The 27,873-nt window shown below is 36.9% G+C and overlaps 1 protein-coding gene across 14 annotated transcripts in view; it reads left to right on the top strand.

Annotated features, from left to right (window-relative positions):
* esrrga (estrogen-related receptor gamma a) overlaps nucleotides 1–27,873 on the top strand; it is a 212,192-nt gene that overhangs the window by 140,568 nt on the left and 43,751 nt on the right. For all 14 annotated transcript variants that reach the window (XM_051133268.1, XM_051133261.1, XM_051133269.1 and 11 more), the window contains one exon: nucleotides 2,036–2,152. In XM_051133268.1, the coding sequence (XP_050989225.1) occupies nucleotides 2,036–2,152 (117 nt within the window). The remainder of the gene's footprint in view (nucleotides 1–2,035; nucleotides 2,153–27,873) is intronic.

The following is a 27,873-nucleotide window of genomic DNA, read 5'->3' as shown; positions in this document are numbered from 1 at the left end:
GCGGGGTTGGGGAGTTGAGGGATGTAGAGGCGTCAGGACCGCGGTTCGGCTGGGGGCATTGGGACAGGCGGCGGCACGGGCGCCATGGCCACTCAAATCACTGGCAGCTGGCATTCCGGTGGCACTCCTCCAATGCCACCTGACAACCTGCATCTATCACCTCCCAATTGAGCCACTCATAGCCAGGCGGTGGCAAAATACAGGAGGGGAACACCAAGAATGGCACCTCAGAACATTCCCAAATCCATTCCCTACTTCATAGCTGTAGCGTAAGGTCAGCCCAAGGTCATGTTGTCATATTAAGCTTCATTGGCATTTGACTCCGACTGATGAATGATGGAAGTGTAGCGTTTAGTATGAAGACAGGCAGTGGAAAGGAAGCGCTAGGCACATTTTATATCTTGTTTGAAACCTCTCGCCAGCCGCTTGAGTGATAGACAATGGACATTGCACTAATCGACTGCCACCTAACTCAAATCACATCACTCTATCCTGTCAGCGAACACACACACACACACACACACATACAGCCTCCTTTCCACTGTGTTGATAACCTGGACACAGCACTCAAGCCATTGGCATTCAACTACTGGTAGGAAAGCACCTATATTAGATTGGCAAGGATTTTTCCACCCTCGAAACATTCCCAGCTGGTTAAGACCACTCAACCGGCCTCAGCCCTCGTGAGAATCACCTCGCATCTTCCCATTCCACATGCATTCCTCCCAATCCGAAGACCCTAATGGATTCTGGAGATTACCTGACTAATGAATATTGGAGCTCAGTTTAATGGACATGCATACTTTAAATACTGTTTCCTGTTGAATTAGCAGTCTTGAGCATTTAGCCCCCCTGCTCGCGCTGCTAATCTGCTTTTTAATGAGGAAACATCAGTTCACAGAAGAGAAGTCAATACAAATCAGTGTTTACAAAGTCTGATTAACTCTGAAATATTTCATCAGTGTGGAGGTCCCAGACGGGCCCTATGTTAATTGCATGAGTGCGCGTGTGAGAGAGTCTGTTTCAGCCCAAGAAGTGTGTGTGCACGTATAATGCTTATTCTATAGCACAAATTCTTTGTACACTGAGTTTTAGCACTGCCGTAAGCTGTTCCAAACCCTAAATTTGTTATATTAAATTACTATGTCTGGCAGCTAATTCTTATAATACAGCCAGAAAACTATTTAAATGCTTTTATTGTGTGCCAGATTACTCATCAGACTTCTATTTATGTGCTGTTGCAATAACAAGCATATATCATTGCTTTTTCATTGCATGCTTAAAGAACACGCTGTAATAGTCTACTCTATGCCAGGAGTCGCAGTGGGAAACTCATGGCTCTCTGTGTGTGTTTATGTGGGCGATTGGTAGGATGAGGAGCCATGTTAGTGGTCACCAAGTGATTGGAAGTTCATTCTGAGATGAATTGTGACCTGCAGGTCTTTGTTTAGATTTAGTAAAGTGTGGCCTGCCTGTCTGCCTGCCTATGCAGCTTCACACAGCTCAGTGACACATGAACTCTGAGAAGAGCCAGTGGCGTTTTTTGCGTGACCTTTTGCACTCTTAGTCACATGCACATATGTAGATATGATGGGAAGTGATTGCTGTATTTCAGTCTTTGCTTTTGAACTGTTTGCATTTACAGTATTTTATTTGTTGAGAGTACATCAATGTATATTTAAAATTTGAGGTCAGTAAGAATTTTATTTGAATTCAACAGTGACAGTAAAGACATTTATAATGGTACAAAAAGATTTACATTTAAAATAAATACTTTTTATTCAGGAATTAAATCATGAAAAAAGGATTGTAAATCTGAAGGATTATGTGACATTACTATCTAATAATATTTAACAAAAATGTTTGTTTCAAAAACATCAAAAAATCATACCAACCTCAAACCTTTAAATGTGTGTGTGTATATAAAATATTATTTTATTGTGTGCTATTTCTTGCTGGATTGCTATAGAAATAAGGTTTTGGTTGGCAGTCATTAAACACTCTCTGTTCCTTCTCTCTACATGCCTCGCCACAGGAAACATTGAGTACAGCTGCCCCGCCACCAATGAATGTGAGATCACCAAACGTAGAAGGAAGTCCTGCCAAGCCTGCCGCTTCATGAAGTGTCTGACCGTCGGTATGATGCGAGAAGGTAAATAAAAAAATGCACATTTCATCCAATGTCCAGCTGTATTTCTCACTCTAGGAAATGCACCGGTTTCCATAAGGGAAAAAAAGTAGAACAGGTCTAGAATGAAGTCAAGGTTGAAACTAAAGGGCCGGTTGGCCTCGTGCCCCGAGGGCCACTCACGGTCAGCCAAACACCATCTTTTGTCTCAGCCTCCAGGCCTAGTTCTAACTAACAAGACTGGTTATTATTTAGAGAGGCGGCCTGTGAGGCATTTTCTCAGAGGTCTGCCAAACGGACAAGCAGTTATTTTCAAACCGCCGCTCTCCTGTGGAAACAGGCTCTGGCTCTCCAGGCTTTCCCGCCTTTGATGTTAAAAGTTTACAGAGGAGCTGCCTGAGCTAGCCTTTAACCTTCACACAGAAAAAAGTCCTTTCTGATATCTTCAGCGGCAGAAATGCGGCACGGCAGCTCGTTTCCTTGCTTCTCATTCAGGTGGACAGGAAGTGTTTTGTTTGCCTCTGAAAGAATCGCCGTCATAGGTGGGAGAGGGAAGAGTTGAGAGAGAATGAGAGGTAGGCTATGCTTCTGTCACTCACAGAACAGGACCTTATAGGCTCACGGTTGTGTGTGGACACAAACGCTATGCCGCTTTAAGTCACGATCAGGTAGACTGCGCCTTATTCACCGAGACATGAGACTAGACACACACACACAAACCCTGCGGCCAGCCTACCTTCTGCGGACCTGAGTGGTCAGCTCACATTATAGCAAAACAACACAGCTGGAGAGCAACAGCAGGCGAAAATGCCCCACAGGTCCACATTTGTTTGCGTTGCCTGCGCATATGCGCGTTTTTGTCCGTGTGAAATGTTTCTTTTTTATATTATCCGTCTTTTTCTCGCACACACACGCACACACGTAAATGGCAATCTCATTCAACGCTATTGTTGCCCTGTGCAGGGACATTTGCCTACACGGCCGGTGTCGCTGACAGGTAGGTAATTGATAAGTAGAGGCCTGTTTTCAGAAAGGTCTGAGGGATGTAGTTGCATGTTTGATATGGCATCTTCTCCCATGAGCACCCAGACAAATAGCCGCCTTTTGTTCTTGCTGCTAGCCACCCATACACACATATATCAAAATGGCACCCAATGGCACAACCATTTGTTGTAAAGTGCTTGAATTTAATACAGAGGTCCCCCTCTACATATGAATAAGGGTCATTTGAAAAATTGATGCATCAATTTTCTTATTTTTCCAAAACATGTTCACTTTACACACAAAGAATGAAAAAAACATGCATACAAACAATTCAGTTCAGCAATGCATATTTATTGTTCTTTCACTTTTTTTTTTTTTTTTTTCTCATGTAACATTGTTTTTGTTAGTCGGTTTTATGACAGTCCCACAGCTAGTTTTAGTTTGCTTTTTTTAAACATGCATACAACCACTTCAACCTTATGACTATTCATATACAATCTGTGTGTAAAATATTATGCTAACATTATTTTTGTGTAAGGTTTACAACACTACATCTGACCAGTGCGCTAGCTTGTTTTTTAAGGTTGTTACTTACAAACATAATTTAAGGTCATTGATACTAATTTTTAAAAATGTTTTGAATATTAGTGGCCAAGCACTGAAACAACTGCTTGCGGGAAAGTTATGAAATTTGGCACACAGATAGAAGACAGACTCGATATTAACCATAGCAAATTTGGAGTCTCAATCTCAAACTCTCTAGCGCCACCAGTAGACCAAATTTGCACCCATATGTCTGCTAACAACTTTTGAACCGTAAGGTTTAGAAGCAAAATTTTCCTCTGATTCTTTGGGTAATGCCGAGGTTTTTTTTCTTTTTTGTAATGTAGCATTGTTTTTGTTAGTCGGTTTTATGACAGTCCCACTTTTAAATGTTGCGATTTCTGAACATAGCTATTTCTAGTTTGATTTTGTAGACATGCATACAACCGCTTTAACCTTATGACCATTCAAATACAATCTGTGTGTAAAATATTGTGCTAACATTATTTTTGTGTAAGGTTTACAACACTTTTTTTTAAGGTTCTGTTGTTTTTTAGACACAAACAACACTTACAAACAGTTTAACATCATGGATACTCATTTTTAAAAATGTTTTGAATATTAGGGGCAAAGCACCAAAACAACTGCTTGCGGGAAAGTTATGAGATTTGGCACACAGATAGAGGACAGACTCAATATTAACCATAGCAAATTTGGAGTCTCTATCTCAAACTCTCTAGCATCAACAATAGGCTAAATTTGCACTCATATGTCTGCTAATAACTTTTGAATCATAAGATTTAGAAGCAAAATTTTCATGCCGAGTCAAATGCGAACGAACATTTAAATTTCTGTGGGTCAATATTTTTCACAATTTTGCGAAAAAACTACTTTTTCAAACTCGTCCTAGACAGTTTGGTCGATTTTCACCAAAATTGGCTCAGATAATCTCCAGACAATGCTATCCAAAATGCATCAAAAGCTTTTTGATATATCTAACCGTGTTAACAAATTTGACGAAAATCACACAAAAATGGACATGACAAAACATTTTAGACACAATCAACACAAATTGAAAACACAAAAATGTTAACTCCTTGATATTCATATGAAATACTTGGAATTGGTTTTGTTGCATGCCTAAGGTCTCTCACAGTTTTATGTGTGTAAAATGCTCCTATATATTTTTTTAGCTTTTGAATATTACTGTATCACATTTTTTTTCAGGTTTGTTTTAGGAATGGTTACGAACTTCATGGCTATTCATATGGAATATTTCAATAGCTTTTTTGCACAACTGATGTCCCTCATGGCTTTCTGCAAATAAAATGTTATGTTAGCATTTAGTTTGGTGGTTTTCACTAGGCCTACTTGAATTTTTGTACGTTTTGTTAGCACTTTTGTCAGGTTTTGTTGTTTTCTTTGATTTAGCGCAGAACTCACTGGCCTGGGATCAGATTAAATCCAGATCAGTCTATATATGTGTGTGTGTTAGTTGTCAGCCGGGGTTAACCGTGGCTGGCTAGCTTTGGTGAGGTACGGGCTAATGCAGAGGCACTGTTTGGTGTTGGAAGGTTTTGGGGGAGGGGGTATGGGATGTTACCCATAGCCAACAGCTTGCTCAAGGGGAAGATCTGTCTGAAATTAGCCCTGTCACCCCTGGGAGACATGGAGGTGGGGATGGGATAAGTAATCCTGATAAAGAAAGGATCCCTCACGCACACACACAAATGCATCCAGACTTGCAGTTCTGTACACCAGTCATCCAAAGTGATGAAATCCTTCGGCACACAGAGCCAAACCCCCGCAGGGCTAGTCGAACCACCCAACATGATATCTGTCCACCTATCACACCGCAACTCTCACCTACAGCTTAACACCCCCACATTGTACACACACACTCCTCTCATACATATGCACAAGAAAAGCCTCTCAATAACAACACACACTCACCGTCATACTGAAAGCGTGTGCAGGTGCTCACCTTGCAGGCACATGCGCGCTCTAGCTGCAAGGAAATTGCTGCCTCCAGCTACGTCTCTGTTTGACCCTGGGGGCCAACCGCCTGCCGCGTCGCTACCTCCAGCCACCCAACTGTAAAATTATATCCACAGACAGTCCGAGAGACAGCGACGGGGCCTGACAGAGCACTGGCCTGAGACCGCAGCCGGGAATCAGCCCTAACATGCTCGAGCTAAAGCACCCGGCGGTACGCAGCGTGAGGGGAACGAGAGCCGTACATCAGAACTGGAGAGTGCTTATTACACAACACTTAGAGAGATGCAGTTCACACACTCACAGAAACACTCACAGGCGAGCTGATGCATGCAGCACTGATCACACACACTTACACACTTATTCACAAGAACATATACACTAGGACGCTAATGCATATACACACGCTCATAAATACCTACATGCTCTTCACTCCGCTAAATCTTGCGTACTCAAGCTAAGGGGGAATGTGCATATGTGTGATGATGATGATGAGGCTAGATTCTCAGCCACTCGTTCCTCATGTCTGAACGCACAGATGGATGACCTTCTCCACAGGGAGAGCTACTTAATGTACCTCATACCTCTTTCTCCTGCTTTTTTGGAGTGATACTTAAGTCTTCTGTCATAGAATCACTGTACAATGCTTTCAGATATAAAGAGTGTCTATATATGGGACATGCTGTATGTGTTTTAGTTGCTTTCATCTGAAGTCAGAAAGCGAATAAGAGCAAAAGAGAGAAAATAAGAAACCTGCAGACGTAGGTTGGCAGTGATGGGATGCACCTTTCGAATATGTAACATCTAATTCCTGCACAAGGCAATTAGAGCTCGCCCAATTATTGTGCTGTGTTATAGATAGCGGCTGTCCTAACGAAGGCTGGAGTTTGGATTCTGACAGCAGTGGCTCTCCCCACCGCATCTCTCTGGGGACACGAGCAGCCATGGAAGCAAAATAGCCAGACCTGCCTGTAGATATGAGTAGGCTAAAGTGTCTCTCTCTCGCTCGCTTTCTGTCTCACACACATACACACTGACATACATACTCATACATATAGAGTGCGTGCTGCTTTTAGTCAGAGCAAGAGAGCAATTTAAAACTCAAAAGCCTGTCTCATCGCATCAAATCCCGCTTAAAATTCTTCTGCTTCTGTGCTGCAAAACCCTTTAGTGAAATATATAGCATGCCGGCCACTGTCACCATTATCATGACTGACACAGAACATCCCAGAGCCCACTGATCACACTGGTCAGATACAGCGCTGCAAAAAACACCTCATCAGCTAAACAGCCCATAATATTTTCTTTAAGTCTTTCTATAAGTCTAAACCAGTAGTTCTTGGTGAATTGTGACCCAAAGGTTGGTTCTTGTTATTGTCAAAGGTCATTAAACTCTTTATTTTGGTGCAGATTTGTGTGCCAAATCGGATAGTTTGCATGTCATTTAAATTTAAGTTATTCAATTATTAATTTACGTTTTTTTGCATGATAAGCAATTTTGGTCCCATGTTGGGTCCCAATTCGATGTAAAATCCAGGTCTTGAAGCAAAAACAGTGTTTTTTATATAAAACATAAAATCTTTAACAATACATTTTATACTAGAAATGATAACTTGTAGCTGTCTGACTTAAGTCGTCCCAAGTGTCTTCGGAAAAAATGGAGAAAGTGAATGAGACGGAGAAAGGACTACTTGGTTTGACAGGAGTCTTGTCGAGTGCATCTGTCTCACTTCCTTCTTCCTCATTTCTTCTTTTTCTTTCTTTCTTTCTTTCTTTCATTTTGTCCCTCTCTCTCATTCATTCTCCCACACTCCGTCCCTTCCTCGGCTGCCTTTCGCGCTCTCGCCCCTCTCTTCCTCTGACGGGGGGCATAAATCATTGTGCTGTCAGCGGGCGAGGCTCGCTGGATTATGCAACGCCGCCATTCATTTAGAGCCTGAGGAGAGGACCCGTCTGAGACCACCCTCCACCCACCACGTTCCCCCACTCTTGCCTCCCCAAAATAGAGAGCCAGCGTCTTAAAGAGAGCTCTCAGGGGGGTGATATCATTATGCAGTCTCTCTCTCTCTCTGTAGTTTGCCCTACTTTATTCCTAGATAGCGCCTCTGTGTGTGCTTTTAAATGTCAGCATGGCAACTCTTTCTCACAGCTGGTTTGTTTTTCTTCCAGTGTGCGATTGTGCTACACCTTCAGTTCGAGGTCCGACCCATCTTCTCATTAAAGAACAAACTGTTGTCCATCTTATCCCATCTAATTCACTCACTTCAGCTCAATTCCTGTGGTGTACAAAACCAACCTGACAAAACCTGAAAGTGGGTTTCAGAGCAAAGCCACGGAAGAACCATTTTGGGTTTCTCAAATGTAATTTAATTATATAAAATAATTATATGACTTACTTTGTGACATGCGAGTTTTGGTCTAACTTCTAAGTATGAAGTGCCACTCAAAAGAAGACTTCTTCCTCTTCATCGTGAAGGAGAAAGTGTGCACCGCAGACAGTCACGCTCTTCAGAACGAAGCCATTTGAATATCATGACAGCCTCATTATAGTGTCATAACTGACTGGCAGGCCTTGCTTGATAGCGCTAGTGATGTGTATCACAGCGCACACCTTCCTCCCGTACTCACCGCTCACGCTTCAAGGGTTGAAAGCATGTTGCTTCACCTGAAATAACCCTGCGTGGGTCATTCGGGAGTCGTCTGGCTGTCCTATCCACCGCACCTGCTTGAAAACCCAAACTGAAAACCCAGACCAGGTTGGGTCTGGGAATGAAACAGCTGGGTTAGTTACCCTCCATCCCCCTCATCTCGCCCTCTTCTCCCTCCCCCCGACCCTCTCTTACTATTTAGGAGATCCCCTCTGGCGCTGCCTAAAACGACACACATAATTAGGGCATTAACTCCTCTTAATTGCTGAGAGGTTTCTCTTTTTTTCCGTGCAGAGACAGAAAGGTCATCGTTGTGCCTTTTCCACCTCCTCTCCAGCAGCAACAGAAGGCACAGTAGCGCAAATCCCTCCTCGGCTCCTTCCCCGGTTCTCCCCTGCCACCGCTCTTCCCTCCCCTCCAATCCCTCTGTTCTCAAGCTCCGTGGTGGCTTGCCATCTTCAACTAAATGACATCTTTAGGCATTCGAGTAACCCACAGAGGATTGGTGGAAGTCCCTGTGCTGAATTGGAGGCAGAATGAGCATTGTGTGTTTGGACCCCAGCCAGGCGGGGGAAGATTTTACATGCTGCTGACTTTGGAGGACTCTTCCCATCCTCCTCCACTCGTGCATTTCCCAGTCTGCCACAACCACTTGTGGGCAGAGGGACAGCTGGAGGTCTGTGCTCTTTCGTTTTCCATACAGAGCACCAGGGACACTTTGCTGACACTTTAATAAATGATGATTTTTCCCAGAAGGCAGCTGCTTGGCACATCCATAGCAGATATTCACATAATTAGGTGATGTATATACAGTGGCCACAAGAAGTACTTGGACAATGTAGCCACACTCAAGGTATGAATCCTGCGGGTTTGCCTGCCCATCCAGTCCTGATGTCCTCAACGGAGGCTTGAACCTGAGTTCAAGCAGAAGAGTAGTTCAGGGTGGAGATGGGAAGGTGGAGGGATCCCGGAAGAATTGTCACTGGGATGATTAGGCTTCTCACGAACCTACATTTGGAACTTCACTAAGTGTTCATACACTTCTTGGGTCCCATAGTACATTCAAATGCAAACAAATGCAAATTTTCTTTCTTCACTCTCAGCAACCTAAGAGAGTAGCCAAATCACCTATGAACCCCAGTGGTGTCTTTTTGGTAAACAGCAGTGTAGCGTCGTATCAGTGAGGAAATGCGAGCGGTGTAAATGTGTACTTCCACAGGCCTGGCAGACGCTGCCGAGGCGAGGGCCTTCGATTGAGCCTGTGATTGAGTGGCTCCGGCTTGGAGTCTGGACTGCTTCCAGCATTCAGCTTGTCCCTCATCACAAGCATTTGCAGCCCACCGCCCGCAATCCCAGAGAACGCGTCCACTGGGATGCTCGAGCGGGCGCCTTGTCCAGCACCTGCTGACCTTTTAATGGCTCTATATGGGCTCTTGCAACCGCACCAATCGTGCAGCTGCCTGACTGTCATAACAATGCAACAGTAACATGTCGTTTTGAATGATGTGGCTAAATCAGCGCTCTGTACAGTGCAGTGAGCCATGGCCGCAGGCCACGATTTGCCTGTGCTGACTCTTTCCGACTGCTTTGTTTTGGTAATTTGTGACCAATTTCCTTACTGGGCTGCACAATTTGTGACCAATTTCCTTATTGGGCTTCACTTGTGCATGAAGGCACAAGTCGGACTGGGCTCTTGGCGTCTCCGGTTCTGCGCCGCTGCCTGCAGACGGCAGGTTTTTTTTGCATAGACAGAGCATGCTGAGCCCACAGACTGTGCTTTTCCAGCCGGCCAGGCTGATTTGGTTGCAGGGCAGGGTCTGGAATTTGGCAGGGGCCTGATGCCCGCACAGCTGGCGCGGCGAGAACGTCCTTATTTCTTTATGTCAGGAAGCAGGCCAGTAGCATCGCTACGACCCAATCGCACTCGTTTACCCTCGCAAGGCGGAGAGCATCATCCTCTCTGTCCTGATTATCTTCACTTATTGGGAACTGACACCTTACACACACACACACACACACACATACTCGAGGCATGTGGTATACATATCGCCATACGCTGTCAACCCATGTGGACTGGTGCGATTGAGCAGGAGAATGTAGATGTGAAAGGCAGGGAAGATGGTTTGAGCGACAGACCGTTGTGGTATGAGCCCTGAGGGGGGCTGGGGAGGCTAAATTTGGTGCAGTGTGGAACTGCTGGCTTTGAGAGGCTTGATAATAGTAATCTATGAATGGCAGGAGTGCGAACACGGGTGAGGGGAAGTCTTGAATTCCTACAGTAGAGTCGGCAAGACGAACACTTTACGCACTTGGGATCAAATGCGCGTCAGCACTCTGGATGCAATATTATTGCCCCCAAACCTCGAGCATTAAGGGTAAACATGTGCTTTAGTAGGCTGATGCATTCTGGGAACTCGAATCGCACTTTTAATTTCAAGCTCCGGGTCCAGTGGTACAAATCTTCCAATGTGAATCCTTAACAAATTCATGATGACACATTTGCCGGCACATCTGTTTTGTTATAAGCGCACGACAACACAACAGCGCAAGTCTAATTAGCATGAGTGTCAGCATGTACAAAAGCAATTGTGTAATTTGCTGTAAAATAGGTCACAGGCATTGAAACAAAGTATTATAAATGTATTTCTGTCCAGAGGTTTGTTACCAGCAGGCACATCAGTACGCATCTGCTAATTTCTCATCCAAAAATAGTGTAGAAATGACCTGCTTAGTTTGATGCAGGGTGTTAATCTATCAGCGATATCCCCACAGATCTGCTCGTTGTTTTGTTAGATGTTTTTTTATGTCGCTTTTATTATGTGGTTGCCATTTAGCAGGTAGTGAAGAACTGAACCTGCAGATTATGTGATAGCAGACCACATATTTAGCTATTATGCTACCAACACGCAAGAAAGATTGTATTTTTAAGCTCCTAGTGGTAAAGGGCTACACGACATACATTTCTAGAATGAGGAAAAGCACGGGCCTCACAACTCTCTGCTGTGCACACACGCACAAACACGCTTGCAAAGGGAGTATTATCCTCTCCCGGTACCCTAGGCTGTCCGGCACAGAGCTGTTAAAGCACTGATATGACTGACAGATGAAGTTTCTTCAGAAGAGTGTATTTCAGTGGGTCATACCCCCGTCACTCAGCCGTAAACCCACACCACACTTACAGTTCCTGTGTTTACCTCACCTAAATGTCTCACAAAACACACACACATAGCACAGACAGACAGTCAATAAAGTTTTTTTTTCTTTGGCTAATCATTATTGTGAGTATTCATGTCTACGTCGTGATCATGTGTGACGAGTCACTATATGCAATGGAAAATTAATGTGAGCTGATTGCAAAGCATTTCATTTACTCATTGTCTTTAAATTGCTTTGGGCTAATTTGATGGCACAAGGCCTAATTGTACTGATTTTTTTAGTAAGTGCTGATGAGGTGAATTTGACGCTGCATAGAACAATATCTTCAAATATTTTTAGAATGGTGAGGTGGAAGAAGCGAGTTGACACTATTTTTTTAAACTATTTTTTGTCATTCAAAACCTAAATATGTAAGGCATATATTGTCTGTGACCATTGCATGCTTTTCTAATTAATTAATTTTTATTGTTCTAATTTATTATTATTATTATTATTATTATTATTTACATTGTCAGAGTCATACATATGTCTTAATTGTATTTTTTAACAATAATATTATAAATAAACTATAATTAAATATATAATATATTAATATTAAAAATATAAAATATATATTAAAATATTTAAATTTTGTAATAAAAATAATTCTCAAATCTAAATATTCAGATTAGCATAATTATTTATATATATATATATATATATATATATATATATATATATATATATATATATAATAAAATTGTTGTCTTAGGTTTTAGTTTTTTTGTGTGTTGTTTACATAATTTATCATGTTTTTTCTTGGCTATTATTGTATTATGTCATATGATTCATATTATTCATATTCATATTATAATTTTTTTACATGGTCATAGTTGCAAATTAATCTTAATTGTACATTGTTTTTTAAATTATAATATTATTATAATTAATATTATAAAATAAACAATAAAGTAAAATTATACACATATTTTAAAATGAAAATAATGAAAACAATACTACACACACACACACACACACACACACACTATAATATAAATATTACTAATAATTTGTTTCTATTTTAAATATAATCATTGTTGTCTTAGGTTTTAGTTTTTTTTGTGTGTGTGTGTCTTGTTTACTGTGTTTAATTTATTGTGTTTTTTTCTTGGCTGTTATGTTATTGTATTATTATTATTATTATTATTATTATTATTATTATTATTATTATTATTATTTGCATGGTCACAAATTAACCTTAATCTAAATTAATCTTGTGTGTTTTGTTATTATAATAAAAATAATTGATAAAAAAATAAAAACGATAAAATGTTACATTTATGTTTTATAGTTTATATATTTATGCACACACACACACACACTATCATATAAATATATCAGTTTTTATTTTAAATAAAATCAGTGTTGTCTTAGGTTTTAGTTTTTTGTCTGTGTCTTGTTTATTGTGTTTATTTTATTGTTTGTTGCTTGTCTGTTATTTTTTTGTATTATTATTTTTATTTACATGGTCGTAGTCAAATTAATCTTAATTGTGCATTTTTTAATTATTTAAATTATAACCAAAAATAAATTATACAAATATATATATATATATATATATATATATATATATATACAGGGGTTGGACAGTGAAACTGAAACACCTGGGTTTAGACCACAATTAGTATGGTGTTTGGCCTCCTTTTGCAGCCAATACAGCATTATTTCATCTTGGGAATGACAAATACAAGTCCTGCACAGTAGCCAGAAGGATTTTGAGCCATTCCTTTCGCAGAACAGTGGCCAGGTCACTATGTGATGTTGGTGTATGAAAACATTTCCTGACTCGCTCCTCCAAAACACCCCAAAGTGGCTCAATAATATTCAGATCTGGTGACTGTGCAGGCCATGGGAGATGTTTAACTTTACTTTCATGTTCATCAAATCACTCTTGTCACCAGTCTTGCTGTGTGTATTGGTGCATTATCATCCTAATACACGGCACCACCTTCAGGGTACAATGTTTGAGCTATTGGGTGCACATAGTCAACCTTCACACTCTGCTCTTATTGGTGGAATGTGCGATCAGTAAAGACTGGCCACCAGGCTGCATAAATATAGCCATGAAACCTCCAACACTATATTGGCTAGTGTTTCAGTTTCATTGTCCAACCCCTGTACATATATATATATATATATATATATATATATATATATATATATATATAAATTTTACATATTTTTTTTAGAATTTATTAATATATACACACACAAACACACTATCATAAAAATGTATCTTTTTTTTTTTTTTTTTTGGTTGTGTGTCTTGTTTATATAATTTATCATATTTTTTTATGTAATATTTAGGTTTTGATAATATGAACACTATGTACTACATTCACATTCCCACAGTCCAAATTATCTACTGCAGAAGAAAAAAAATCTGAAAAGGCTCAGATGCTTGTTCTGTCGTTTGAAGGCTTGAATGAACACACTGGGCATGGTGAAGTGGCAATTACCCACTCATCTCCCACTGACCGACCTGAAGCAACCTGCGGGCCGTTTGCAGCCCGTCCCTCTTTCCTACAACACCATCAGTTTCCCCACTGCCCCATATTAACCAGCGTGGCCCAGCCCCCAGCACCATCCCGTGCTCCGCTCTAATGCAATCTCCCCCCATCAGACGGCCACCATCACCCCCTGCCTTACAGCACTCACGCCCTTCCATAGTGACACATACCGTATCAATCTCACAGCGCCTGATAGACGATGACCTGCCACGAAAATCTGTCTGTTCCGGTCACGTTGAAAGCTTATAAATGTTTACACATTTTTGAAGGAGACACCTTCACCTTTTTTTTTTTTCCAGCCTCCTGTTTTGGATAATTCATTGCGTGCGTGTGTATAAGGAATGTGTTGAAAAGTGGTTTGTGGTCCTAACAGTTAACTCATTTTCATATCTATTACTCTTCAACCCCTAAGGGTTAATTTTGTTACCCTCTTCCCCCATCACATAGCCCTGCTCAACAACTAAACCTGTACAAGTCTTCCACCCTCAGAAGACACCCACTGTCTGTTATGATGATGTATCAGAAGGCCTCCATGTGATCAGTGAGGCCGAGGGGAGCGCTAGCACAGCAGGGAACGCCGTTCCGTGTGAAAGTGTCTGAATGCAGCAGCGGAGGGCTCGGCCCGAGACACACGACTGATGAGACTTTAATTAGATCATTTAGAGGCGAGGAATTGTTCAGGCAGAGAGAGGCCTTGTTAATGCAGTCATACAGCTCACTAAGTAGTTTTTTCCTCGGCACTGATTTTCCTCAGGTAATAACCAAGCCTGCCGCACACAAATACAGACAATGGAGCTTTAGAACGGAGTCTATCTCTCAATCCATCCATCCATCTTTCTATTTGTGTATCAGTCTGTCACGTTTGGCTGATAGGTTGAAATGTATTTATTATTTTCTTAATTTACTGGTGTAAAAATATTTATTTATTTTTCTTCTTCTTCTTCTTCTTATTATTTATTAATTATTTGTTTTATTTCAGGACATTGTTTCCCATTTAAATAATTTAAATATTTATAACACTATTTATATATTTTTGTTATTCTATTATTGATAATAATAAAAATAATTTATTTTTTGGATACCATTATATTCTATTTTTATTAGGCTTATAGCAGAAGCAAGCAATTTCAGGACGTTGTCCCCATTTAATTATTTGAAATATTTATAATACTATTTATATAAAATATATTTTTTCTTATTTATTTATTATCATTATTTATTTATTTATTTAAATACCATTATATTCTATTTTTATTAGTCTTATAATAGAAGCAGATGATTTTAGGACTTTTCCCCATTTAAATAATTTAAATATTTATAATACTATTTATATAAATTATATGTTTGTTTATTGTTATATTATTAATGATAATAATAATAATAATTATTATTATTATTTTATTTTATTTTTTTAAATACCAATATATTTTATTATTATCAGTCTGATATTAGAAGCAGATGATTTTAGGACATTTTTTCCTTTTAAATATTTCAGATATTTATAATACTTTATAATACTTTCAAATATTTATAATTATATTTTAGTTATTTATTATTATTTTTAGTATCATATTTTTAATAATTTATTAAAATATATTTATATAATTTTTAAAAATATGATACTAAAAATAGTAAAATATGATACTAAATGCTAAAAAAGTATTTAAAAATATATGTCTTTTTTTTAAGTACTAAATAATATTTCCACCCATTTTTAAAAAAAAAAAAAATTATAATACAAGTATTTTTTCTTAATATTATTATTAAAGCACATGATATCATGTCTTATTTTGGCCTTTTTTTTTAAACAAAAAAGCAAAATAGTATAGGTCATTATAATAATTAGCAACCATCACAAAAATCAGTATCACTGATTAACTATAAAAGAAGGTGAAAAAAAGAGAGAAAGAAAGAAAGAAAAAGAAATTGTGATGTTTCGTAGGTGAATCCAAGCAAGCTGCGACGTCAGGAATAGACAACGTGTTTGCCACATCAGATCACAAATTATATTGTACTTTGACAGATTGTAGCCTTGCTTTACAAGTGCAGTTACATCTCATTTGTCACTGTTTGATCTGTAAGTGTGGCTACAGGAAAGGAGGGCCCTCCATCTTGCCAGCAATTTAATGGCTGGGAGACGGACGACGGCCGACAGCCACCTGCCCACAGACCGCGGCGCTGATCTGTTCTCATTTACTCCACCATCAGGCCAGATGAAGGCAAAAATCGCTCCTTTTGATCCAGCAATGCTGGCCACCACCTCCCCTGGCCGATATCTCACCCCTACACACCCGTGTGTTGTTAACACCTCATTCTGCCTTGGCTTTTGCCCACCATTGGGTGTCTCTTTGGATTAAACAGAAACCCCAAATGTAAACACAATTATGCTCCTTGATTTTGAATTGATGCAGTTTTCTCCAAAGCCCTGTCCAGATGGAACTAGTTCTCCTGGTAAATTTGTATTTCACAGACATACTTTATGATTCAAACCCTCTTTGAATTAAACATATTTCTGATTTTCTTGCATAACTGTGGTAAAAATAATGGAGCAAATTAGCTACAGTTTTTCAGCTAACTCGGTTGTCCTCAGAGAACTGCATTGCATTGGAATAGCAATGGCTATGATTGTTTTTTGTGTTTTTTTTTTCCACCAGTTTTAATTTATTTAGCTCTTTGTTGAAAAGCGTAACTAAAGCTACATTTCTCCTTGCGGTGCCTTGTGCGTCTTAGTTTGTTTGTTTTCTTTATTTATTTATTTATTTGTGCCTCCATTCGCAGAATTGTTTTGTTTTTTCCACATATTTATTATTGTTATTATTATTATCATCATCATTATTATTATTATTAATATTATAATTATTGGACAGATATAGAAGAAACAGATGATATCAGGGCTTAATTTTCCAATTATTGAACAATGTTCGAATACTTTTTTAAAGCAATTATTTATTTAATGTTGTTGAATAATAATAACAATACTAATAAATAACAAAAATATACTTTATATAAATAGTATAAATATTTAAATGGGAAAAGGTCCTAAAATTGACTGTTTATACTGTCAAACTGATAACAATAGATTATTTTTATTATTATTATTAATAGATTATATCAACCAATTGAAAGTTTACTTGAAGGTTTAGTTTGAATACTTTTTTAATACTGTTTGAATACTTTTCAAGTAATTATTTAATTATTTATGTTGTTGATTATTATTATTGTTATGGTTGTTGTTGTTATTATTATTATTATTATTATTATTATTTATGTGTATTCATTTATGTAGATTTTTTGCTTTCATTCAATTTTATATAATAATAACAATAATAATAATATTAATTCTTATTATTTATTTATTTTTAAATACCATTATATTCTGTTATGATCAGTCATTTTTAGGCAATTATTTTAGTATTTATTTAATGTTATTGATTATTAATATTATTGTGTATATGTATTATGTACATAGATTTTTTTTTTGCTTTCATTCAATTTTATATAATAAGAATTCTATTTATTATTATTATTATTAATAATAATAATAATAAACAGATGATATTAATGCCTAATTTACCAAATAAAATGGTTTACTTGAAGGTTTAGTTTGAATACTTTTTTGAATACAGTTTGAATACTTTTAGGTAATTATTTGATTATTTATTTAATGTTATTTATTATTATTATTATTATTTCTGTGTATTCATTCACTTTTTTTTTCTTTTTTGTATATAAAATAATAACAATAATAACAATGTTTGTTTATTTATTTATTTTTAAATACCTTTATATTTTATTATATATATATATTGTCAGTCTGATAGTAGAAGCAGTTGATTTTAGGACTTTTCCCCATTTAATTTTTTTTTTTTTTTTGTATTTTTAATACTATTATTATAAAGTATATTTTTGCTACTTGTTATTATTAATGTTTATTATTGTTATTTTTTATATTTGTATTATTTTTATTGTTCTTTGTATATTTTTAAGCAATTATTTTATTTAAAGTTATTGATTATTAATATTATTATTATTGTTTATATGTATTCATTCGCATTGATTTTTTTTGCTTTCATTCAGTTTGATATAATAACAATAATAATTCTATTTATTATTATTATCATTATTATTAAAAAACATCATACATGGTTGTAGACGTCATGGGTTTTAATCCAGAAAAAGACATGGGCCAAGGGGGGCATGTAGAGATGTTGAAAGAGTCTCAGTCCATTGTGTGGTGTTAATTCGCTCTGCTCTGCTTGCTCCTGGGCAGACCGGAGGCCTGGGTAAATTCAGTTTGAACACGGCACATTGTCTAAACATATCGGCCTGCCAATCAGTCACCCCGAGCCCTGATAAGAGCCGTCTTGTATTATTGAATCAACAATAGGGCGGCTCTGCCGGCAGGAAGATAACACACGCTTATTTCTCTTTAAGTCTCGGCAGAAGAAAGGCGCTGTCCACATCCACCTCATATAACTGCCTCAATTACCATAAAAACCACTGCCGTGCCCAACCTCGCACATGCCTCCGCTGCTGTGAAGGAGCCCGCCGTACGTGTCTGTCTGTGCGTGTGCGTGGAGGGAGAGGGCCATGAGATAGCACTGTGTTTCCAATTATGAATTTCAACATTTCAATCATTTGGATGACATTCCATCAGCGCTCACCACCCCCCTAAAATTTCAGTGTCCTTTATACTGGGGATCCTGGATGAAAGATGGGTCATAATAAAATTGTGCTCGCCTCTGAACAGCCATGACTCGATAACCAATAACAGCTTTACACAAGTGACACCGTTCCACTCACAAACGCTCCAGCTGTGTTTTTCCCCTCGCAAAGCAAGCACAAACATGTCAATTTGACCTAGACGCCGATTTCCCCCCTCCGTTTGAAGTGGGAAATCCGATGGTGATCCAATCAGAAGCGATTCCAATATCGGCAGTCAGCAATATTCCTCCGCCCCAAAATGATCGCCGTTCATCACTTTGTCTATTAAGTCAGCCAAGCATTTGGCAGGTGAGCAACAAAGCCCAGAAAGAGACGCAGCCAGCCACGACTCGAATTTCTGTGCCGAAATATCGCGCTAAATTCGTCCGCATCAGTCAATGCCCACTCGCTAGCGTTCGGCCCACCGTGGTCACGTGACTTCTCTCTCGTTCTGGTTTTAAGTAGTGTTGAGAATGTACAGGGCATGACACGATAATTAAAGTAAGTAGATAGCTCGGTAATTCTCTCCGGATTTTCTGCGAACAATGAGCGGGGCTCCCCCTCTCCCATCTCTTTATTTTCTCTGTGCATCTCCTCTTTCTCCAGCTCTGGATGTGGCTGTGTGTAGGGAGAGGCAGCCAAGCACCGGACACATTTCATTAGGATCACCCACTCCTGCTCCTCTTTTAATATTTGAAGGCTCATTTGTTAAGTGGGAATGGTCTTTTCTCCTTGTCTTTTTTCCCCCCTTTTTGTGGGCTTTGGAAATATAATTTTCAATTTTTAATTTGATTCATTTAGATTAAAATCATTAATCAGGACTGAAAGTGAGTTAATTTTCTGGAAAATAAATGAGCTTGTTCGGATAGCTCTTTATTAAGTGAGAGGTGTGTGCAGAGGGGTGGGCGGTGATGGAGGAGGGTCTCTTTCAGGTACTATAGGATCGAATATTGGCCCAAAATGAACGAGAGAGAGAGATGCGGCACACTGGTGGGCATTTAGATGTGTATTTTTTATCAAATTTTATTAAACTGTGTTTAAAACAAGATAGTCCACACTTAGGGATATTCATGTTAAAATTGAAAAATCCTCATTTAAGTCGTATTATATAAAAATATGATTTTGTGTAAAAATATTATGACCATAAACAATAAAAGGCAATTGGAACTAATCATAATTGGTTATATTAGAATCATAATTCAGGAAAAAATACATTTATTTGTTAAAGTTATTAAACTTTTTAAGGAGCAAGTATGATTTTAGGTAGATTTTAATCTTTTTGGTGCAGTATATTAATATGTATAATTATATACACGACCAGTCAAAAGTTTTTGAACAGTAAGATTTTAAATGTTTTTTAAAGAATTCTCTTCTGCTCACCAAGCCTGCATTTATTTGATCCAAAGTACAGCAAAAACAGTAATGTTTTGAAATATTTTTACTATTTAAAATAACTCTTTTCTGTTTGAATGTATTTTAAAATGTAATTTATTCGTGTGATCAAAGCTACATTTTCAGCATCATTACTCCAGTCTTCAGTGTCACATGATCCTTCCGAAATCATTCTAATATGCTGATTTGCTGTTCAAAAAACATTTATTATTATTATCATCAATATTTAAAACAGTTGATAACTTTTTTTCAGGGATCTTTGATTAATTAGAAAGAACTAAAGATCAACATTTATCTGAAATAAACATTATACACATATTTAATAATACAAATTAAATAATTATACACATAATTATACACATTTTTCAAAAGCTTGGATAATTTTTATTTTATTTTATTTGGAGAGATGGGCGAGTAATTATAGAAATTAATACTTTTATTTAGCAAGGATGCTTTAAATTGATCAATAATTATGATAAAGGCATTTATAATGTTACAAAAGATTTCTGTTTCAGATAAATGCTGTTCTTCTGAACTTTATATTCATGAAAGAAACCTGAAAAAATTCTACTCATCTGATACATAATAATACATAATAATAATGTTTTCTTGAGCAGCAAATCAGAATATTGGAATTTCTGAGAGATCATGTGACTGGAGTAATGATGCTAAAAATTCAGCTTTGAAATCACAGGAATAAATTACAATTTAAACTATATTCAGATAGAAAACAGTTATTTTAAATAGTAAAAATATTTCAAAATTATACTGTTTTGCCATACTTTGAATAAAATAAATGCAGACTTGATGAGCAGGAGAGACTTCTTTAAAAAAAAAAAAAAAAAAAAAAAAAAAACACTTCTGACTTAAAGTGTATAGCATTTATAAACACCAATTTTGGGGAGTAACTAGTTACATGTAACAGCGTTACATAATTTAATTACTAAATAAATGTAACTAATCTGTTACAGTGTAACAAAAATGTGTAATTATATTACAGTTACTTATGAAAATGTTAACAATGCAAAGGAGGTTACATCTGAATACTTCTTGTTTTAATATTCACTTTTTCTTGTTATGATTTTAAATCTGTGTTTAGCCTCAAAATGATCTCAAAGTAAAACGACAGTTTTTTAAAATTAAATTATTATAATCTTAATTCAAGTGTCTGACAGTAATCAGTGTTAAGTTCTACTGTAAGATTAACCCTGCCTGCTTTAAATGTTTGAAAATGATAAATAGTTGAAAACATTCATTACAATTTTAGAAAAGTAATCAAATATAATCAGTTACATTAACAATTAAAATAGTTACAGTATTTAGGGTAAATTGTAACCCCTAACCTTTTACATTTCCAAAACAACCTTCCCAACACTGATAAACACAAACACACACATTATTATTTCTGTATTTAACAATTTGTGTCTATTAAAATCATCTTTAAGCTATTCAAAAGAATGGAGCAACAAGAGTTGTTTTCATACATAAAATGAGCAGCTTCTGTGGAAATGCGCTTGTAAGATTCATTTCTTTCGTAAGATTTCTGGTGGTTCGAGTTGTTGTAAGTATAGGTTTTGAAAGGTTGGGTTTTTTTTGTAGAATGTGCTGTTGATTTGTACTCGCTGTCTAATCGAAACAAACTGCTAACACCCTTTTTCGAAGCACACAACGGCACACGCTCTCCCTCACACCAAACCTGACTTGTTTGTCAAGGTGGTCACGTCTGTTTACTTGCCGATGGTCAGCACATTTTCAAAGGATGCAAATCCTTGTCAAGGGCTAAGCCGAGCACGAGCGGAAATCTTTCACCGTCAGAAATTCAAAGCGTCGCTTCTGATATTCCAGAATTCAAAGTACTATCCTCAGTAGTCGGCCAATCAAAATGCAGAACCCAGACGTTATTCTAAGTTTGTTTGTTTTTGGGTTTCTCTGTTTGGGATTTTGAACATTTCAAAGCTCAAGACAAATGCTGTCAATATTTGCTCCTCGGTGTAATTACGTTATGGAGAAACTCAAGGGGAGGCGATCGTGCCAGGGAGCGGGGGGGAATTTAACAGGCTTAAACATCAGAAAATCAAATAGAAATCCACATTTTATGCATGAATGGCACCACAGAGTGCACTTGTCCCACAGCTTAGCGATCAACATTTACAGCGGCAAAGAAAATAAATTCTCATTGGATTAAGAGGAAGATTCAGATGACAGTGTGTGTCTACCCCCTCTCTCCTCTTCCCGCGCTCTCTCTCTCTCGCATCGTCCCGGTGAAGATTTAATAATTCATTCCTGTAGATCTCAGGGGATCTGGCAACCAGCGGTCCTGTTGCTCGCCCATGTTCATTTGTCCGAGGCCTATTTGCATTTTGTGTGTAAACTCGGCCGATTGCTATTGGGATTTGCTTTTTTTTTTTTTTCTCAGAATGGGGTGTCCCGCTGGCCTCAGCACTTGGGACACACTTTATTTTTGACCTTTGCCATGGGTCACAGTTATTTCCACATAAAAGCTCATAGCATTAATAGAATAAACTGGAGGATGTGGGCCTCGGTGAAATAGGAAAGCTAACACGTTGACAAAAACATCTTGGCCACCCTTGGATTTAGCTGAAGTGAACAAGCAAAAATATGTGAATGAAGGTGGGGTGTGATGTTCTTAGGCCTTGCTTCTAGAATAACTGCTTTATGAGAGAGAAAGAGTTAAGGTGAACATTTAATGGAGTTTGGCAGCTTAGTAGACTGGTACTTTTACCCTGTATTCATTTCTGTCAGCGCCTAATGACTGTTAAATGTGCTTTCTTAGAGGAGGAGCACTAGGGTCCAAAATTAACATCCGAGAGCCAAATGTGAGTACAAATTGTCTTTGGCAAGTAAATAGTGTTCAGTTACTAGTAGGCAGTACTTAGTACATGGTGTAAATGATGTTGTAAGAATGATAGACTAAATTTATTTAGCTATAAATTTAGACATCTGTTGCAACCTACAGATCGAGTATTAACTTTTACTTTAGAATTAAAATTTACCTTTAGAAGATTATCTTTTATCCTTATTTTTTCTTAGTTTGTAAACACATATGTGCAATATTCGTTGTATTAAGTAGCCAGAACTAATTGATTTATTTATTTGATAATTAATTGATTGATCGATGTCAACTAACTTGATCCACATTGTTTGGCATAAAAAAAAAACACTATACTACTATAATACTAATAATAAAAGTTTCATGGCAAGTAAGAAATGTTTATAAAATATATTTTATAATAAAAATATATTTATGAAAATTCAGGGTGAAATTTTTTTGGAATTTTAAAATCAATGTAAATTTTACTTATTTTGTCATCTGGGAAACATGTAAGTATCTTCTGTAGCTTCTGAAGGGAAGTACTAAATGAAAAAAAAATATATATATATATATATATATATATATATATATTTAGGCAAAATAAGAAAAATATACACATCTTCATTCTGTTCAAAAGTTTTCACCTTCTGGCTCTTAATGCATCATTTTTCCTTCTGGAGCATCAGTGAGCGTTTAAACCTTCTGTAATAGTTGCATATGAGTCCCTCATTTGTCCTCAGTGTGAAAAGGTGGATCTCAAACTCATACAGTCATTGTTGGAAAGGGTTAAAATACACAAAAATGCTGAAAAACCAAAGAATTTGTGGGGCCTGAAGGATTTTTGAAGAACAGCAGGCAGTTTAACTGTTCAGGACAAACAAGGGACTCATAAACAACTATCACTAAACAAAAAAAAAAAACAGATGTGGATCATTCAGGTAACAATCAAGGGGGTGTAAACTTTTAAACGGGGTCATTTTTAAAAATTCAACTGTTATTTTCTCCTATGGACTTAATGTATACATCCTTAATCTGAAATATCTTATTCAGGTCAGTACTAAATAAAAATAACATGCATTTTGTTTGATCCCTCTTATTTTGGTAAATAATTAACATTTTGCAGATTCTGCAAGGTGTATGTAAACTGTATATGCAAAAATGATAATACAAAAGTAGTAGGTTGATTGATTGTACTGCACTACAATGCAGTAGTAAACAAATCAGCATCAACATTCCCTCCTCATGTTTAGTTTGTTCAGTGTCTCATTTTCCTGTTGATTGAAGATCTATTCTAGTAGGCAGAGTTAGCCGGTTAAGTGCTTGATCCTATATATATTCGTCAGAGAGAACGCTATACTCCTGTGATGCATAGCACCTGTAAAAAGAAACTGAACTATCAGCACACGTTTGCCGTTCCTGTGAACACTTAAGCCTTTGTTGAGTGGAAGCGGTGTAGTGTTTACGCGTGTCAGCTGCGAGAAATTTGGCTGCCGTATTTACTCTCCAGTGCCCCATCAGCCTTGGCCGAAACAACAGTCTCCTCGCCTCTTTAGTGTGTCTGCACGCATGCCGTTGACTGCTAAACAAGAATAGGTGTAATATAATGATGTAAGTTCGAGACATCAGAATTCTCTGGCCACGTCTGATTAATTAGTCTTTTTTTAAAGTGGCGCACGTTGCTGCCAGGTTGATTGTTTCTCTCACACTTCCCCGTAAATTTCTGCAGACGCCTTGCAGGATTCCACGCCACCTATGAAATTCAAAACAAGCCTTGTAAGAAGTTTACGGTCATCTGTGGGTCCTAATAAAAAGGTGGGGGGAGGTGCGGAGAGGATAGTAGGATAATTTAAAACAAGGGAAAAGGGATTCCACCATGAAGCAACTAGTCTATTTGTCATCTTAATTAAAACAGTAAAATCGTGTAATCTACTGGGGATTTACAACAGTGTGAAATGAATTTCCTCTTTTTTTCTTGTTCTGTCTGCCTGCATGAAATGTAAGGCATTTGCTGTGAAAATATTTAACAGCATTTCATGTCCTACTTAGTGCTAATGTATGAAGCTAATCAGAACAGAACATATATATGGTATTATTTGTGAGCTTTGAGCTGTTTATAGTAGAGGAATGTTTAAAAAAGCGAGAAGTAAAAGATATAGCCAAATGCATTATTTTGTGTCATTTAAAGGGTACTATTATTTAAAGGGACTATTTAAAGCACTCAAAAATTAAATTTCAAATTTTGTCATCATTCACTCTCATGACATCCATATCTATATATTAGATATATTTTTATAGTGCAACACAAAATAAAACAGTACAAAGATTTTTTCAGTACAATGAAAGCGGATGGGGACTGGGGCATTCAATGGCCAAAAAGTGTCATAAAAGCTATATTATTTTCATATAGTCTTTCAAAGGCATGTGATAGCTAACAGGAAGTGACTAAAAATTACATTTTGAAAATGAAATGAAAAAATAATGCGTCAATGCCGTAGTCACCATTCACTTTCATTGTATGGAAAAGAGCAGCTTGGACAATCTGCTATAAATATTTCCATTTTTGTTTCACAGAAGAAAAAAAGTCAGATACAGATAATTTTCATTTCTGAGTGAACTGTCTCTTTAAATGAACTCTTCTTGTCCTCCTTTTAAAGGAAACCCACGACATTCACATAAACTGTGTGGCAAGATGTATTTGGTCTGTTCTGAGAATGTAACTTAAAAATGATATTATTTGTGAGCTTTGAGCTGTTTATAGCAGAAGAACATTTAAAAAAGAGAAAAAATATAACCAGATGAATTATTTTGTGTAATTTAAAGGAAACTATTATTTAAAGTGACAGCGCACTCAAAAATTAATTAAAATTCTGTCATAATTTTCTCACTCTCATGCAATCCATATCTATATTACTTTATTTTTATAGTGCAACACAAAATAAAATACTTTTAAAAAGGTCCACACTGATTTTTTTTTCAGTACAATGAAAGTGGATGGAGACTGGGACCATCAACCGCCAAAAAGAATAAATAAAGTGCCATAAAAGCTACGGGATATTTTTTTGATAAATATAGCCAAATCCATTTTGTGTTATTTAAAGAGATAGTGCACTCAAAATTAAAGTTAAAATTCTGTCATTATTTTCTCACTCTCATGCTATCCATATTTATATTACTTTATTTTTATGGTGCAACACAAAATAAACCATATTTAAGAAGGTTTACACTGTACAATGAAAGTGGATGGGGACTGGGACCATCAGCCGCCAAAAAGAATAAATAAAGTGCCATAAAAGCTACGGTATATTCTTTTGATATATTCTTCCTAAGGCATATGATAGCTTTATGTGAGGAAATGACTGAAAATAATAAATAAAGAAATCCTGCCTTGAAGCGTCAGTCACCATTCACTTTCACTGTATGGAAAAGAGCAGCTTGGACAATCTGCCTTAAATATCTCCACTTGTGTTCCGTAGAAGAAGAAAAAACGTCAGATACAGATTTAAAAAGATGTGAGGCTGAGAAAATGATGTCAGAATGAACATTTTTGAGTGAACTGTCTCTTTAAATGAACTCTTCTTGTCTTTCTTTTAAAGGAAACCCACAACATTCACATAAACTTTGTGGCGAGATGTATTTGGTCTGTTCTGATGTAAATTATAAATGATATGATTTGTGAGCTTTGAGCTGTTTATTGCAGAGAAACATTTAAAAAAGAGAAAAATTAAGTGAAAAATATAGCCAAATCCATTTTGTGTTATTTAAAGGAACATGTTTTTTAAAGAGACAGTGCACTCAAAATTAAAGTTAAAATTCTGTCATTATTTTCTCACTCTCATGCTATCCATATTTATATTACTTTATTTTTATAGTGCAACACAAAATAAAACATTTTTAAGAAGGTCTACACTGATTTTTTTTCAGTACAATGAAAGTGGATGGGGACTGGGGCTGTCAACCGCAGATAAAAATAAATAAAGCTTAATAAAATCTATATTATTTTGATATATTTATTATTTTGATCTTCCTAAGGCATATGATAGCTAACAGGAAATGACTGAAAGCTAAATTTCGAAAATGAAATGAAAAAATCATGCTTCGATGCTGTAGTCACCATTCGCTTTCATTGTATGGAAAAGAGCAGCTTGGACAGTCTGCTATAAATATCTCCATTTCTGCTCCACAGAATAAAAAAAAGCCAGATACAGATTTCAAAAGACATTAGGGTGAACTCTTCTTGTCTTCCTTTTGAAGGAAACCCATAACATTCATATATAATAAACTGTGTGGTAAGATGTATTTGGTCTGCTCTGAGACTGTAACCTAAAAATGATATTATTTGTGAGGTTTGGGCTGTTTATAGCAGAAAAACATCTCAAAAAGAGAAAAGTGAACTGAAAATATGGCCAAATGCATTATTTTGTGTCGTTTAGATGAACCTATTATTTAAAGAGACAGAGTACTCAAAAGTAAAGTTAAAATTCTGTCATAATTGTCTCACTCTCATGCCATCCATATCTATATATTACCTTATTTTATAGTGCAACACAAAATTAAACATTTTTAAGAAGGTCCATGCTGATCTTTTCAGTACTGTTAAAGTGGATGGGGACTAGGGTAGTCAACCACCAAAAAAAAAATATATATATAGCATCATAAAATCTGTTTCTTTTAATAAGGTCTTCCTAAGGCATATGGTAGCTTTATGTGAGGAACTGGCTGAAAATGAAATTGTTGATTGAAAAAGCTGTAGCTGAAACTGTAGTCACCATAACTGTATGAAAAAGAGCAGCTCGAACAATCTGCTATAAATATCTTTTATATAAATATAAAAAGTCAGATATAGATTTCAAAAGACATGAGGATGGGTAAAAGATGTCAGAATTAAAATTTGTGAGCGAACTTCCTCTTTAAATGAACTCTTCTTGTCCTCCTTTTGAAGGA

This window comes from Labeo rohita, chromosome 17, assembly GCF_022985175.1.
Source record: "Labeo rohita strain BAU-BD-2019 chromosome 17, IGBB_LRoh.1.0, whole genome shotgun sequence".
Taxonomy (NCBI): Eukaryota; Metazoa; Chordata; class Actinopteri; order Cypriniformes; family Cyprinidae; genus Labeo; species Labeo rohita.
This window is presented reverse-complemented; position numbering and strand designations above follow the sequence as displayed.